General features: G+C 39.5%; 2 protein-coding genes across 14 annotated transcripts in view; one reads left to right on the forward strand and one right to left on the reverse strand.

Moving 5' to 3' along the window:
- Positions 1 to 10,247, forward strand: part of ABI2 (abl interactor 2) — a 107,610-nt gene extending 97,363 nt beyond the window's left edge. For 12 of the 13 annotated variants that reach the window (XM_019635657.1, XM_019635662.1, XM_019635663.1 and 9 more), the window contains one exon: positions 5,307 to 10,247. In XM_019635657.1, coding sequence (XP_019491202.1) covers positions 5,307 to 5,482 — 176 coding nt within the window. In that variant the 3' untranslated portion in view covers positions 5,483 to 10,247. The remainder of the gene's footprint in view (positions 1 to 5,306) is intronic. The other variant, XM_019635659.1, reaches the window with a different exon arrangement.
- A 700-nt stretch (positions 10,248 to 10,947) lies between these two features.
- The window catches only part of RAPH1 (Ras association (RalGDS/AF-6) and pleckstrin homology domains 1), an 80,612-nt gene continuing 74,182 nt past the window's right edge, over positions 10,948 to 17,377 (reverse strand). Inside the window, exon 17 of the mRNA XM_019635619.1 lies at positions 10,948 to 17,370. Within this exon, the coding sequence (XP_019491164.1) occupies positions 16,516 to 17,370 (855 nt within the window). The 3' untranslated portion in view covers positions 10,948 to 16,515. The remainder of the gene's footprint in view (positions 17,371 to 17,377) is intronic.

Below are 17,377 nucleotides of genomic sequence, written 5' to 3' on the forward strand. Positions count from 1 at the left end.
TCCCCCCCAAAATTCCAGAAGTCAGTCTTACAGAAATTGACAAGGGGATTCTAAAAGTTATATGGAAATGCAAAAAAACCTAGTGGAGTCAAAACAATTTTGAAAAGAAGGTTAATGTTAAAGGATTTAAAGTACCTGACTTCAGAGTTCTAGTGTAAAGCTATAGTCTTCAAGACAGTGTAGTGCTGGTGTAAGTATAGGGATATAAATCGGGGAATAGAATATATAATAGAATACAGAAATAAGATCCACACGTATTGTTTGACAAAGGTGCCAAGGTAATTCGGTGAGGAAAGGATAGTGTTCTCAACAGATAGTGCTGGAACAATTGGATATCTATCTATATGCAACACATCAACTTCTACCCTTAACTCACCATACACATAAATTAATTTGAAATGTATTTTTAGATGTGACTGTAAAACTTAAACTACAAAATATCTGGAGGAAAATACAGGAGACAAATCTTGGTGTTCTGGGTTTAGGAAAAAAAATCTTGTAGAGAGCACATGAAAAACATGAAGCTTAAAAGAAAAAAATTGATAAACTGAGTTTCATTAAACTTCTTCAAAGACACTGTTAATAAAATGACAAGGCAAGCCGTATAAACTGGGAAAAAATATTTGCAAAGTAACTCAAGAGACAACTAATTTGTAGGAAAAAAAGATTTGAACACACTTTACCAAATAGATACATGAATTGCAAATAAACACATGAAAAGATGCTCACTATTATTAGTCATTAAGGAAATGCACACTAAAGCCACAGAAAACCAAACGAAATACCACTACACATCTTCCAGAATGGCTGCAATTAACAACACTGATAATCTCAAGTTTGGAGAAAGTGTGGTAAAACGGGCTTTTATACTTTGCTGGTAAGAAGGCATCATGTTTCAGCCACTTTGGAAAACAGCTGGCAGAGTATGAAGTTAGATACACGCCTACCAGCTAACCTGGCAGTTCCTTCCTGTGGTGTTTACTTAAGAACAATAAGGATGTGTCTTCACACAAAGACTTGAATGTTCATAGCTGTTTCTTTCAAATAGCCAAAACCTGGAAACAAACCAAATGTTTTTCAGCTGGTGAGTAGATAAAACTAATTGTGGGATATGCATCCATTCAATGAAATACTTGTTCAGCAGTGAAAAGGAACAAACTACTTCTATAAGCAGCAATATGGATGGATTGTAAGCGGTACACTAATGAAGGAACCAGACACACAAGACCCAGACTTTATGTCTCTATTTAAATGAATTCTACAAGATCAGTGGTTTTCAGGGACCAGTACTGGTGGCTGAGGGAACTTACATAGGGACATAAGGAAATTTTGGGGTGATGGGTATGTTGTATGTGATGATTGTGGTGGTCGTTCTACATTGGTCATGTATTACGGGCGCATACATTTGTCAGAATTCATTGAACTTAAATGCTTGTGTTTTGTATCTAAATTACACCTCAATAAAGCTGTTTTTAAGGAGGACAAAATTCAGCCCAAGGCACTGCACTAAGATGTGGCCTTGTGCACTGACATGTTTTTACACACTCCCCAGCTGATTTTAACACTGTCCGAGACAAAGTGATGACAGCTTTCAGCTCTGAAAAACCAGCTCAGTTATTCCTTATGAGAAAAGCAAAATGAGAAGTTTTGCTTTAGAAAAATTGGCTTTTCAGTGGACATGTTGTAAAAATCTGGAGAGATTTGTTAAGAGAAGAAAGTAAGTTTGTTTTCAGCCCAGGTAACTCTTTAAAGTTTAAGAGAATATGCCTGAATTGTTCCCTAAGATGTTTTTCAAGGTTTGATTTCTCTCTGTTAAGCTCAGGTCTTTCAGAACATGAAAACCAAATAAGGTCTTCCTTACTTTTTCTGGTAAAACAAAAATAACCAAGTGTTCAGCTCAAGATTGCTTTTTTGTTTGAGTGTGTATGAATGTTAAGGCTGCTGCCTACTGACTCATTTTGCTGTCTTAGACCTTAAGACCTGGTCCTTAGCCCTGCCTACATGTTAGTCACCTAGGGAGTGTTTAATATGGCTGCACCTCCAGGCCTGTTAAATCAGAGTCTGGGAACGTCATGGGCCCACATCAGAATTTTTATAAAGTTCCTCAGATAATTCCAAGGTTGAGAACCACTGCCATAGAAGAAGGTTTATCTTAACCCTTGATTACCGCCCATACCAGCCAAGAGGAGATAATGTATATATGTAAGTATCTTGATTTAACCAGGGTAGAGAACAGATATTTTCATGTATTTATGTGCCTGGCATAATGCAAGACTTATTATATAAGACAATTAGTCTCCCCATTTGCAAACTAAGAAATGAGGTTCAAAAATAATTTATAATGTTAACAGAATGTAACAAAATGTTAGTGTTATGGAAAAGATATAATAGTTATTAATGATAATAAAAGACGCTAACATTTGTGTAGAATGTTTACCATATACAATGTGCTGGACTGTGTTTTGTATGTGCATTGCCTCTTTTACTATAACAGTGCTTTGAGGTGTTAGCCCTATTGTAGTTCCCATTACAGTTGAGTAAAAAGCGGCTTAGGAAAGTTAAGTATGTTCTAGAAACTAGTAGGTGGTAGAGCTGGGATTTGACCTAGCTGGTATAACTCCAAAGCCCACTCTTAACTCCTAAGCTTGAGCTCTGGCAGACCTGGGATTGAGTCTTGGCTGTACAGTTCACTAACATTAAATTCTTCCTGGCCAGCTTCAACTTATTAGTCAGTGCCCATTTTCTATTCCTTCCATCAAGCCAACTGTTCTTGTGTTCTCCAGCTCAGTGACATAACTTCTTGGTAGAAGTATGCACAGCGTATGGTAATTTATCAGATAACATTTGTGTCCTCACAAGACATTGACAGCCTCTTGTCTTGTTCATCTTTGTATCTCTCAAAATCAGCCCCATTTGTGATTGTCAAAAAAATGAATAGTACTATTAATTCTATCTGGGAATTCCAGAATGCTTCTCAGAGGACATGGCATTTGTGATGTGTCTTGAATAATAAGTAGGAGTTTCTTAGGCAGAGGAGAGAGGTAGGCAGGGCCATCCAGGCAGAGTTCTCTGAGGGAAAGGGCATGGTTGTTGGGGGCATGGTAAGTAGTGCCATGTTTGGGGCGGGTTGTAGGGAGACAGTGGCTGGGGTATGAGTGCAGGAAGGGAAGGGAGTTGTAATTAGGAATGGAAGGTCTGTTTGGGTTTCTTTTTTAAAAATCTGATGACAGAGGAAAAATTGTGGCAATTTTTAAGCGGGTTGATAAGTTCCCATGTACTTATAACTTTTTTTTTTTTAAGTTACCTGATAATGGTGTAGAGTACGTTAGAAAGGAAAATAGGAGTTGGGACGACCAGGCTTGGATACCTTTTTAAGGAAGAGATGAAGGCCTTAACTAAAGCAATGATGCTAAAAACCTTCTTCACATTAATAAGTAGATGCAAATGGAAGTATTTTTCATGGCCTGTCACTCAATTGTTTTAACTCCTTCAGAATTACTTTCCAAAAGTCAAATGATGTTCTGTCTTTAAAAATGTTTTATGATGTCAGTTGATAATGCCATTGAAGTATTTTTGTTGAAAAGCAAAGGAATGGAGCCATCTAACTTGCAAAAAGATTGGGTTACTCAAGTAATTCTCTTTCTTAATACCACACCAGTATTGTGAATTGTTTATTTGGCACCCAGAGGTGTTTTGTATTTTAAGACAGTGCGCCACTATACTTTTGTTCAGTAGGAGAATGATAAAGAGGAATTGAGAACTTTTATGACTGATGCCTGACTGAAGGTAGCTCAAGCAGATCAGCTTTGGGAATAGTATTTATAAAAGCTGAGACTCTAGAAGTCTCCCCAAAATCATGTCACTCATGCTGCTAAGAAAATCCTCGGGTACCCCCAGCATTGTGTATGTTGCAGTTGAAAGACTGCCGCACTGTCCAGGGCACTGATGGTGATGATGGAGAAGTGTTGGATGGGGGAGATTTAGGAGGTAGGATTGACGGGACTCGGGGATATTCTTTTCTGAGTTTTCAATGGGTTTGCATCTCTGTGAGCACCAAGAATGTTATCAACTTAAAACAAAACAAAACAAAAAAATATTGGGTTGACTAGAAATAATACATATCTTATTTTCTCTTATTTATAGTTAAACTTGTATGTCATTTAATTATATATTTAATTGTTTAGTGCTTTGGTTATATTTTGAGAAATAAACACTATAAACTCTTCCTAGGCCCCTCTAAAGTATTTTCTGACATCCTTAATAGATCCCTATTATGGCAAATATTCAGAGTTTAAGAAAACCATTTAATTTTACTAAAGCAAGCCAGAAACACAAATTAACTGGGGCAAGTTGCAGTGTTTCAGAAATTCCTGTTGCAGTTTTTTGCTTCTTTATGTGATGATTAAGGTTGCATGAGAAACTAAGTCAGTATATACTTCTCAGAGTGATGGATAGATGGAGACGTTATTGAGTGAATTCTGAGTGATACAAAAAAGGTAGAGGATCTTTTAATGAAAAGGAGAAACCTTCAAGTGGATTGGAGCAAGTTTTAGTGTATCCAGTTTAATGGAACTGTTGAGGTAGATGTTATACTTAGGAACCAAAGCTTGTCCCAGATATCACTGTAAGGCCCCAGTTTCCAAGTTATTAATATTTAACCAATGAAAATCACAGGAGCGCTTACAGGCATCTTGGTTCTCATCAATCTGTTACTGTGAGTATGTTAAATCTGTGGCATAATGCAACCTGTGTTTTGAAAGAATATGCATAGGGATCCCAATCATCCACATATTACAACCTGTGGGGATTCAACCACTGTCCTACTCAGTGGATAGATATGGGCTCCAGAAAGTGAGAGGCAGGAGACATAACTCTGCTATTTCTTTAGTATCTCGTTTTCTCACTTACCCCTCAGAGTGTATCTTAAGCACTAGTATAATTCTAATGTTTAAAGACAGGTGTTTTTAACACAATACGGTGCTTCAACAATATAAGCTCAACTGAAGAAATAGTCATCTTTCCCAATATGGGATTGTGTGTCTCTCTTCTATGAGGTATTTTCCCATAGGCTGTTGAAGGGTAATTTGACTATGATTTTTTTGCCATTTATATTGTTTTGAACATAATCTCAAGAAGATAGGATTCCATTGTATAGGACTGGATATTTGAAAAAAAGTTTGGGTGTGTGTGTGTGTGTTTAGAAAGTTACTGTATTTGAAGTACTGCAGAAATTGGGAAAGGATAGATATTTGGTTCTGTCTTTCTAAGAATGTTATTCTCTTTCACATCCTGTTTTTTCCCTGCAGTTGTGGCAATTTATGATTATACAAAAGACAAGGAAGATGAGCTGTCCTTTCAGGAAGGAGCCATTATTTATGTCATCAAGAAGAATGACGATGGTTGGTATGAGGGAGTTATGAATGGAGTGACTGGGCTCTTTCCCGGGAATTACGTGGAGTCGATCATGCATTACTCTGAGTAAAGCTCGGCATGGCTGTTTCCCTCGCAGGAATAGTCAGGTCTTCCCAGATTATCAAAAGGCCCTGGGATTCCCCTCCAGTGAAATGAATGAAGGATACAAATGATAAAAACTACTTACTGTTTTTTTTCTTTTTTTCGGTTTATCCCCCAGTATTAAAACAAACAAAAAAAGCAAGCTGAGTGTGAACAATTGGATCTTTCCGTCATCATTTGTACTATGCTGAGCTATCTGGATTGAAATAAAGTGACCATTTCTGAACATGTCACAGGTATAACAGCGTAACTATGTAAAACAAATCAGGTTAAGACTGATTCAGAACAAAATCTGGGATCTTTCTCAGGAATACTGTACACCCGTGGGATTTCTCCTCCTGCAGAGTCTGTGGCATTGGATGTTCTTCAGGGCCTGTGCTAGGGGTTAGCCCTGTGGCGACCGCATACCCGGCTGCACAGCCTGCTTTCTTCCACTTGTGTTAGGAGGGGGGGACCCATGTTTAAATACCATACTTAACCATTTTTATAGTTTCAGATGGCTCATTTCCTCTTTAACACTGTAAATCCTTCATTCTCTCAGCACCAGAGTTCATGCTGAATTGACTTGCACCCCTTCATGTTTCTGTTTGTAGATGATGAGGGTGATGAAATGAGTCTCCAAACATCCTGAGGGTGTTTGACAATTGCCCGTGTGATTGTAATGTGCTGCTGCTGTGTGAGGCTGCGTTGCCACTAGTGGCCAGTGCGCCACAGGTGTGAGGTGCTGTAGCCCGTCTCACATGCTGACGTGGGCGCATGGAGCTAGACGTGAGGGTTCCCTAAGTTTTTGGAGATTGAACTGTGGAAACGCTCTGCTCAGTAGGCATCCTAAATCCGTGCCTTAGGCGCTATTTGGAGGAGGAGGATCTTGGAAGTCAGACCAACTATTTCTTTGCTTCTTTCACAATTTAGAAAAACTTTTTTTTTTTTTTAAAATAGCAGTTATTTTCAAATTTCTTGATAGTCGCTGGGAATAAAACGCTTGCTACTACTGTGCTCTCAGAATGTTACTAATGGCCAGTGTTAGCTGCTGCTGAGTTGTGTATTCGCTTACCTCTACAAAATGTAGTCTCCTGATTTTGTGGTTGGCTTTTGAAGTTACTGCCTTGCTAAGAATTTGAACCTTATATCTCAGATTGAGAATAGTGGGAGGGCCAATTACATAGATAAAAACTGATACAACGTTGAGAAAAACAAAGTATTGATTTATCTGCCTAATTATACCTTCAAATTCAGTGGTTTGTAAGGCTTTTAATCATCACTTCTGTAATCAGTATTAATAATTTTATTAATCCAGGAGGGCTTGCTGCTTAGCGTGTGGATATTGCGGTGATAGAATAGCTCACGGTCAGGCCCAAAGCTGTCGTGGGTTCTTCCCAGTCCCAGTGACTTGGCCAGAAGAGAGCTTTGCCAGGTAACTTCCCTGTGTTGGGCCAAAAGGGAGAAGCAATAGCTGCCTATACAATTGACCCTTGGACTGCACAGGTTTGAACTGCATAGGTCTACTTATACGTGGATTGTTTTTCAATACATGTACAGTTGGCCCTCCATATCCCCACGGTTTGCATTTATAGATTCAACCAAATACTATTTTGATCCATAGTTGGGAATCCACAGACGTGGAAGACCAACTGTTTACATTGTTTTATACCATTTCATATAAGGGACGTGAGTGCCTGAGGATTTTGGTATCCATGGGGGGTCCCTCACAGATACTGAGGGCTTACTATAAAGTTTTGGGGAATCAACAGTTATAGGTGGATTTTCAATTGCATGGGAGTCAGTGCCCCTAATCCCTATTGTTCAAGGGTCAACTGTATTTCACATGTAGGCCTTGAACATGAGATAGTGCAGATAGAGGAATTTGATTGAAAAAGGAACATGCGTGTTAGTGTGTGAGGGAATTCAGATGGTGTAGGCAGAAGTTAACATTCCATATGTGAACCTGTTACCTGAGCACAAAACTTCATCACCATTTAACTGAAACCCAGATATAGAGTTCCCTTATCTTTATTTTTGTTTTAACGTTGCAGGGTTTCCGCCCACATATTGCAAATCAGCTATTTTGCTTTTAGCTCTCGCCAACACTTTGAATTTAGCTTCCATTCACTTGCCTCCAGTCTACATTCCACTTCATGCTTCTGTTAGGTCAGCTCGACATCGTTGATTCTGGTTTCCTTCAAAGTAAAGAGCCTGGCTGACCTCTGAGCCTTCAGCTTCATTATGACCCAACCTAGACTATACTTGTGTAAGTTCAACTCTTCTTAGTGTTGGTTTGTAACTAGGAAATCTTTGGAGATTAGATGTTCCAGTTACTTATTTCAATAGCTTTTTGTTGAGAAAGCCTAGTGGATTTAATAAGGCATAGGGTATTTTGAAGTCCAACAAACAGTTTCCACAGCTCACACCTACAGAAGCAGAGAACTGTGCAACAAGAGGTGGTGGTCGGCTTGCTTGGTGGACCCCTGCTAGAAGGGGGGTGCAGAAGACACTGGTGAAGGCCTGCAGCAGGGGTCCATGGGTCCACTGATGTTTTCTGTATCATTTAGAACTAATGTGAATGTGACTTCTTTTTAAAAACAATACCTGTTGGATTTTCTGCATATTTTAACTTTTTGTAGTTTTGAATTCTATATATTGTTGGAAAGATACTATGTAATAATGATGGGCCAGGCCTACAGTAATTGGAGACTTTTAATGTATGTAATATTTCATAGATTGTATGCTATTAATAGTCTGAGGGTAGTATTTCTTGTTTTATCATAACTTCCCCCCATTTTTCTTTTTGTCAACTATGAGACAAGACAGTTGGCAGTAGGAATTCCAGATGAATGTAGAAATCTTACATGCTACATAAAATGTGGCAAGGATGATCCAAGTCCAAAATGTGCTGACCAGTGAGCAACTGTGTTATCAAAATAGAGAGAACCTCATGGGAGGGGATGTTTCCCTCCTGAAATGTTTCTTTTTGACTTGGTATTAGCTCCCCTTTTTCTTTCTTTCTTTTTTTTTTTTAAGTGAAGAGTTGTTCCTTTTTTAGAAACATTTTTTTGGTATTGTTTGAAAGGCCATGGGAATATGGATGAAAATACACTTGTTGTTGACCTTATGGCTAAGGCAATAAATCTGAAACAAAAATAGTGTTAATGTGTCAAAATCGAGACCTGAGAGATTCAGTCTGCTGTGTTTGAAAAAAATATGAATCTTGTAAGATGTCTTCTCAGTATTTCCCATCTTTTGGCCACTTGCTGTCTCCCTCAGGGGCACCTCAGGGCTGGCAAGGGCCTGTGTTTCGCTGGTTCCCGAGTCACCAGTGAGACATCTGACCCTCCCCTCCCTTCCCCCCTCACTTCTGCTTATTACCCAGCTAGAGACTGTTTTGTGCATCTTTACAGTGATGTTGGTAACGGAGTTGTGCTCCTTAGCAGTCTATGTTAAGATGATTACTTAAGATTTTTCTGTTTGAGAGGCATCAAAATGATGGTAGTTTGCTGTTTATTTTATCCTTTTGTGTTCATTTTCTTTTAGCAGGTGACCTTTCTTCATTAGGAACTGTTCTTTTCAAAGAGCCACCTTGCTCTTTGAAAAGGAGTTGATGGAGGAATTGGCAGGTGACTGCCAAGTATTTGAAAAGAATGTGCATCTGAATCACTTCAGAACTTCTTTGGCCAGGAACTCCTGATTGGTGTTAAGGTGATCATTTCCCTCACATGCTTTTACTTAGAATCATAGGATTGTAGAGCTAGAGTTTATTTAGTCTCATTTTACTGATGAGGTTAGATGTTTCATTCAGTTCAGGTAACAGCTAGTTAGTAACAGTAAAGTTCCTGACTCAGTGCTGCTCCGGTATTCTCTACAACTGTCTTAATTGAATGTGCTGTATGTTTCTTTAAAAATTAGGAGTTCTGCTTGATGTCTGCTTTCAAGTACCTCAGGAAGATACTTGAAAAGATGTGCTATGTTTCTATAAACATCATCAAGTATTCAAACTTGTTTAAATGCGTGTACTAAGTACAACCCTAATTAGCGAAAAAGCTTCATTTTAATCCTTCTAAAACTATGCTTAATACAAATGGTCTTTTCCATTAGGTGTATGCAGCAAAAATGTTTCAGCACTGGCAGGAGCACAGCTAACAGCCTTATTTGAGAGAGCCTTATAAAACAGTTCTTTATTTTCAACAGAGGCACTGAGCTCATTACCTTAAGTTTACTGTATGCTCATCTTCAGTCCCATTTCTTATTGAAAATCACATAATTCTTTAAAAAAAAAAAAGACAAATGAAATGACAGGGCCTAGCTGTGTGTATAATTGATCCTTGCTAAATATCTTGAGATTTTTTTGTAAAAAAAAAAAAACCCCCAAAACAAAAAGCTTATCTTCACATTAAAATGGAACCATCTTTTGCAACTTCAGAATTCTATGAAAAGCGGTTTTTTCATATTTTGTGTCCATGCATCTTTTTTCTTAACAACAAAGTGGTTTACAAAAAAGAACGTAAACAATTTGTGACCTGGCCAGTTGTACTTTTAGCTCCCGGAGGGCAAGGATTGGTGTTGCGTTTAGGAAAAACCATGCAGGAAAACCTGAGGGAGCTGTTGCCAGTGATGTTTCTTGTGTGTGCCATTAACCACCTCCATGAGAGGAGGGAGCATTCACTTTTTAATTTTGAAATTGTATTTGGAATTGTTGCTGTGTACTAAGAACTTGACCTAAATAAAACCCACAAAGTATATCTAAGTGTCTTGTGAATATATTTATGCAAGTAACCTCTTTTCTTTCTAAGGCTACCGGTATGTAAGTTTGTGTTGGAGGATCCTTCTCTGTTGCTCTAAACACAGGGCACTCCTTTGTAGCAAGTCTTAAAAACTTCAAATATTTAAAATATTGAGGCTTGAAACAAGTTGCCTCTCAAGTTTTTTTTTTTCAAGACAGCTGTTACAACTTTTGTATCACTATTTGTGCTGTAAGTGAACCTGAACTTTTCTGATTGCTTTCCCCCACATATATTTCTTTTAGTATCAAGAGAGTTTCTATTTTTTTGCACTAGTTTTGGTAAATAGTAGAAAAGTGATTTGTGAATATATTAGAATACACAATTATACATACCTTGACATATGCAGTCCAACACAATTGTGATACCAAAGCTCGGAACAAAAAGGATCCCTTTTGTGCTAGTTTCTACCTAGCTGTGCTTTGTTTAAAGAAAAACATCTTTACAAAGTTATCACAATTGCTAATGTATTTAATATCCAAAGCTCCCTAGTTTGTTGGTATAGTCTTTACTTAAAGGTTAACCAATTGAACACATCAAATTGTAGTTTATTTACCTTCACAATTTATTTGTATCGCACAGCCTGTGGTTGGGTACCCCGACAGAAATAGCAAAACCAGGTGCTTAAAGGTGCCGATCCACAAACAGTCAAGTCCCCATGTTTAAATGAAATCGATGTATTCTTTTTATTAAGGATTGGGTAAGCTGACATAATGAAAACATGTAACTGAAAAACAAATTTACACTGACTGTGTGACTACTGTCCTAAGCCATTACAACAGTTCACTGACAGTAACTGGCAAGAGTAACTTGGGAAATAACTTAATCCAGCAGTAGAACAAAAACATCGTCAGTAGTACTGAATATATCTCTCTCATATATCTATCTATCTATATCTATATATATATATATAGATAGATATATATATTTATATATCTATCTATATATAGGTTTGCACAATCAGGGAGCAAGGCACATAATGAAATGAGAGCTTACATTTAAGAAGAAAACAGCAACAAAGCTGAAAGAAAAATTTTAACTTCATCTTTACCGAGCTGTGCATAATCGTTTGAATAATGTCTTCTATCAGGTACTTTATAATGCAGTTCCTTTTGCCTTCTTTTTCATGCTTTAAAAAAGTATATTACTACATTGTATCTATTTACTTATTTATAGCAAAGCTCCCATGGCATAGATGTCACTGTGAGCCTTGACTCAATTTTTTAAAGAAATGGGGAGAGGGAGCAATCCCAGTTAAATATAATGTGCAATTTTCCTTTAAAACAGTAAACAATGTTTTTACAACATTTAGAACAAGCTAAGGATATTTTATTTTAAATGTACATTTCTATAAAAGGAGTTCACTAATGGCTGATAATAAAATTAAGCAAAATCATTTGAAACATTCCAGTTAATGCTTATTTTCTAGGAGAGATTATTTACAAATAGAGGAAAAAATATAGGGGCAGGAATCATGGAAAATGGCAGTTTTTGGTATTAGAATACAATAAATTTAACAATGGACAGTTCCCAAAATGCAAGGACTTCTCCAAACCCTTTAAGTGCTGCGAGCATGTTCTGCCTACGAACAGGAAGAGGCTTCAACCATTACGAGGTTGGTGTTAACAGCCATCCATCGTGATCAACACGCTTCTGAACTTCGCCATCCCATCTGACATAACGCAGTATTCACCCTCCCCCTGACTCGACTCACTTCTCTCTGTCTTTGGTAGAAAGCAGCCAGTCCCCGCCCATTAAGGTAGATGAAGCCATCTCTTGTAAGATAGTCACTTTTTCTATTTCTTATGTAAACTAGAATCAGTCACCTTCCTTCTCTTTCATTAGCACCGCAAAGTTTGCTTGTTAGATTTTTTTTCTTACGCTATTCCTCCAAAGAGTTCAAGGCACTGGGGATTATAGCAGATAATGTTTTCTCTTCTAAATGGTTTTTTACTTCAACAAACAAAGAGCAAACCAACAGATTATTTCCTCCAAGTGTTAATCAAGTATACTGTTTTGCTTATTTTTATTTAGTAAGTTTATTTTACAGCTAAATTTCAGGTTTCTTTTACATATAGACCTAAGGGCACAACAGAGCACTTGTTTAGTTTGAGGGATGGAGTGGTAAAGGTGTAGAAACAGTGTTCTACTGAATTTTTAAAGGAAAACAAATCTTAAAAGATAGTGGGATATTTAACTCTATTCCACTTGCATCTCTCTCTATGGATCAAATCTCAGCTTTGTGAGTGGTCACATACATATTCCTACAGGATAAGGGATGTCCTGCTTTATACAAATGATATGAAGTATATAAGACTCAAAGTGCCAAAAGATACTTGTAACCTAAAGTCATTTTTAGAGATAGCATCCTCTCAAGTGTATAAATCCAAATTATTATACCTGTTTCATTTAAAGCTGTAATCATGCAGGGTCATACAGGTTCAGTTGGTCTAAATTTGAACAAAATCTGTGAGATTACATTAGTTACAATTTGTTAGTTCTGAAGGTATATGAAAAAGTTTGGTAATGTATAAAATTAGGAAAACACTTTTTACTTGTTTTAAAATCACCTTGTGTTTGTAAAATAAAATTGCTTTTAGCAGAGGAAAAAAAGGTGAGAAAGGTTCTGTTGGTGCCCTGATAGTCAAATCAAACCAATCCACATCATTACTTGAAATTTTTTTCAGTCTAATTTACATCCTTGACCCACACTTATTACCAGTTGTATTCTCCCAGAATAGCAGCTTCTGAACTCTAATTGGATGCTCAGCTCTTATTATCCTTGATCTGAGTTGTCAATCTACTGGAATTATTCATGATTTCCCAATTTTGTTTAACTTTCTTGATAAACTCAGCATTGTTTTCAGTGGCAAGTGCACTAACATAAAGAGGGGACTTCCAAGATAGTTCACAGTCCTTAGAATATGCCGTCAGTGGCCAGGAGCACCTTGATTTTTGCCTGTAAAACACCATGTCTATAATACTTAATTTGAAATTTTCTGATAAAAATCATTTCCTATAGCTTTTAAGAGCCAGCAATCCTTCTTATTTTAAAAAATCTTAGATATTTTAAAAATCCAATTTACAGTTAAGTGGGTATCTGTAAAAACCTTAAGATACGTTACTTTTTCCCAAGTGAGAATTATAGTAGCTAAGGAAAGAAAATGTATTTATTTGAGCAGTAAAAGCCAACCTGATAAAATTTCAGTAGAAAACAGTCTAACATTTATGTTCGTACCATTGAACTTGATGTAAGTTGTTGCTGACCTTCAGAGTCGGTGCCAAAACTTGAAGCATAGGGTGATCCCATTTTGAAATTACCTGTGGTAAAAGTTAAGTGTGCTGCTACCTAACCAGGTCACTAGCTCTAACAGGCCCTGTCTGCGCTGCCCCCATAGCAGGAGGCATGCTGTTCGGTTTTCAGTACAACCAAGTTAACTGTCCTGATTTTCTCTGACTTGAAGAAGCTCTGCTGGGTTAGAGCTGCTGAGCAGAAGGCAGTGAAAGAAGGCACAGTGCTAGTGTCAGCCGGCAGTAGTGTTTACCATAACACTCCAGAGAAAAGAAACAGTTACAAAAATAACAGGAGTCTCAAACAAACAACAAAAAAACCCTACAAAACTACAGCCCAACAGAAATCCAATTTTAAAAAAGCCCACTAGGGAATAAAACCACTAGAATATAAAGTATTTGGTTTTTTTGATTCAGTTCTTTTACATATAACAAAGGAAAAAAGTTGATTAATAGCCTTTTCCATCTTTGGAGAAATGTAAAAAGAAACAACCTATTGTCAGACAAGCCACTGGATTAGGGTAAAATTGGCAGGCAGTGCCTCCTCTGACCCAGCTCTGTTCTCCATGTCCCTACTGTTCTAAAGGATGTCTGCTCTTTCAGGAAAAAGATACACTGAAAGCATCAGTCCAGGGATGGCTGTCACTAGGACTGACACAAACAAGTTCCAAGAAAGCCCACACTGAAAAAAACAAAAGGACATATCTTAGGGCTCAAATCATTGGTGAGGGAAGATTAAAGGAACAGTACTAAAGTTGTCCACCTTCATGTATAGAGACCACCACCACCACAAAAACCCTAGTGATGAATATATCATTGGATTCACATTCTCATTAACTCTTTACCCACAGATAAGGGTGATTTTTAGAATATAAAACTGCAAGCAGAGACTAGGAAATCACTTCACTTATGAGTCACAGTGGAGCTTGGCAATCTACACAAACGTTACCCAACTGCTGTGCACACTCAAGTTAATGCAGATGTTAAAGGTCACTTCATAAGCATAACAATATCAAGCCCACAAAACTTTGTGAGCAATTGAAAATATCCAAAAGGTATCTTTTAAAGAAGCAGGGCTCTAAAAAAATGCACAATGGTATATATTCTTATTGCTCTATAACCACATAAACATACTGAACAATGCCGCAGAGATGTAACAACGGAGAGAGGTGTCACTTACTCTGTATGATGTGGTACTTTCTTGGAGAGCGGGTTATATGGGCATCTTGTATACACAGTACAACCTTCACTTATTCTTGAGTGAGTTACTGTCTGCCCCACTACACTGGCCTGACTTTGTCCCTGTGGGACAGTGTCAGAGATTTTCATAGTCTGCACTGCTAATCCTTAGTCACAACAGGCAGAGACTTTCGTCATGAGATGTGCTCATTTACCATTGCTGAGGTGGCTAGTTGTTATTCTAAGAGCAACTCTGAGATTGCATTTTATTCCTAACAGTCAATTTATCATCACATTTCTCTCAGATACCAAGGAAAATTCACAGGAAAAAAAAAGCTTAAGAAGTGTAGTGTGAAGCCTAATTATAGTATGTCATTAGAGCAATGCACTCATGCTATGCCAGACTGCACATGTATAATATGCAACGTCACTTCCTGTACTTGGGCTGCACTACTCCATCAGAACACCTGGTAATCTGGACAAATCTCCACAACCAGGCTCCAACAGGCAAGGGCCCTAGGGTGCTCCAGTACCACAAGCTCACTGATTCTTTTCCCCTCCATGATAGTCCCGTACTCAAAGGAATTCTTTGTATCACTTGTTACAATCCATATACAACCTGATCAATGATACCTGTACAGGGGCCAGTTTTGTTCTCTCTTCTAATCATCCCATCCTTCTAGAGAGCAATACACACAAAAGACACATTTCAGAAAGGTGATTTGTTTTTCGTAATGATGCGCCGTATTGGACACAGGATGGGTATATTTGATATAGCAATTGTCTACAGATACCTAATATCAACATCTATCTAAAGCATACAGTATAAGAAGATAACCGGTGACACAAAGACATACTGGGACAGCATTCCGGGGTACTGTGTTGGGTATTCTCTTACAATAAGTCCAAGCAAGGATCACGAGGCCAAGCCTGATAAAGCTTCACAAAGCCCATGAAGGAAAGGATTCCAGCATACACAAAGAACTACCCGGGATTCTAACACTAAATGATCCACGTGTTGTCGGGAAAGAGCTCACCTGTGGCAGCACGTCCTAGGTCAGGTGCTGCGACGGGAATGGTTAGCTAGGCCAGGGACTTGCTTCCGGTGCACAGCCACGTCTGGGAAAGGCTCCCCATACTGAACTCTTTACCCGTTCTATGAAGCGGAGAGGTTTTCCTGATTTAAAGTGCCCCTTTATGTCCAGTAAGGAAGTGTCAAGCAGTTCTAACTTCAGCCAACTGAGGAAAAACCCAAAGCCCAGATACACCAACATTTCGGTCGTCTTCCCAAGCTGCGGTGCAGCACCTTGTACATGTCCCACTTAGTATAAAATACACAACACACACAGATGGCCGCACATGGACACTTGTAAAATACCTTCCCAATAAGTCAGCGCAAGTTTTTTTGGTCCAATCCACACGACTGATAATAGAAACCATAAGGGATATAGGACACACACCCCTTTCCATGCCTCTTCCACCCAAAATACACAACACCCATTTTCAGATTAGGAGAAAAGGAATAAATAGAATCACTCTCAGCTAGATATATACATAAACACACACATGTATACATATATTCACACACTACCTTATGTATAGCTATGCGTGTACACGCACACGTACACACACACATATAGCCGGACACTACCTGAATAACAACATACCGGGAGGCTCTGAACACCTGAATTCATAGATGATCAGGTGAGCTGATTGTAGAACTGATTACAGACACCGTGAAAACCGAGTCCTGCGGTAACTACCAGTCTCTTGAGAGCTTGGTGTTTTGGTCTCTCTTGGGGGGCGCGGGGGGCGGCCCTCGCCGCAATGTGGCATAGCCGGATATATGGCTGCCTCCATAACCAGCTTTCTGGTGATCGGAAAGCAGTTCGGGCGGTGGCGGGGGCAGTGCCATGTCATCCATGGTGGCTGTGGGTTCGGCTCTGGACACGCGGGAGGACGACAGCGAGCCGTGCCGCGTGATGGACTTCCGCTGTAGTGTCCTGTTGAGGTCAGCCAGGAACCCAGGCTGGACACTAAGGCTGGACTTGGGCGAGGTGGGCACTTGGGGCACGACTGTGGCCGTGGCCGGCTGCTCGGAGACCTCGGCCTGCGTGAGGCGGGTGCTGTCGTTCCGCTTGGGTCGTGTGGGCGGAGGCGCCTTCCTGACCGACGTTTTGGCCCACGGCTGCGGCTGCGGGTTCACGACCGCCACTTTCGGAGAGGTGTTTCCCGAGAACGCGGCTGGCAGCTCCGCAGGGGGCGGAGGGAGCTCGAGCTCAGGCGGCGGCGGCGGGAAGTCCGAGTCCGACGGAGGGGAAGGAAACTCCGCCGCGGAGGCGTCCCTGGCCCGCCCGCTCAGGACGGCGGACTTTGCTGCCACACCCCCCTGTTGGAGAACTCCGGGAAGGTTAACTCCAGAAAGATTTAGTTTTCCAGGTTTGGGGGGCGCTGCAGGAGGTGGTGGGGTCTCTTTGCTGGGAGACCCCGAGGGTTCCGCTGGCGAAGCAAACTTGCTGACCAGACTGTCCACCGAGGGCCTCTTCGGCTCAGGGTGCTCGGCGCCGGCGCCGGCCTTGATGCTGGAGTTCCGCTGCGGGGTCGGGGGAGGTTTCTTGGCC

This window comes from Hipposideros armiger, unplaced genomic scaffold (genome assembly GCF_001890085.2).
Source record: "Hipposideros armiger isolate ML-2016 unplaced genomic scaffold, ASM189008v1 scaffold_23, whole genome shotgun sequence".
Lineage (NCBI taxonomy): Eukaryota > Metazoa > Chordata > Mammalia > Chiroptera > Hipposideridae > Hipposideros > Hipposideros armiger.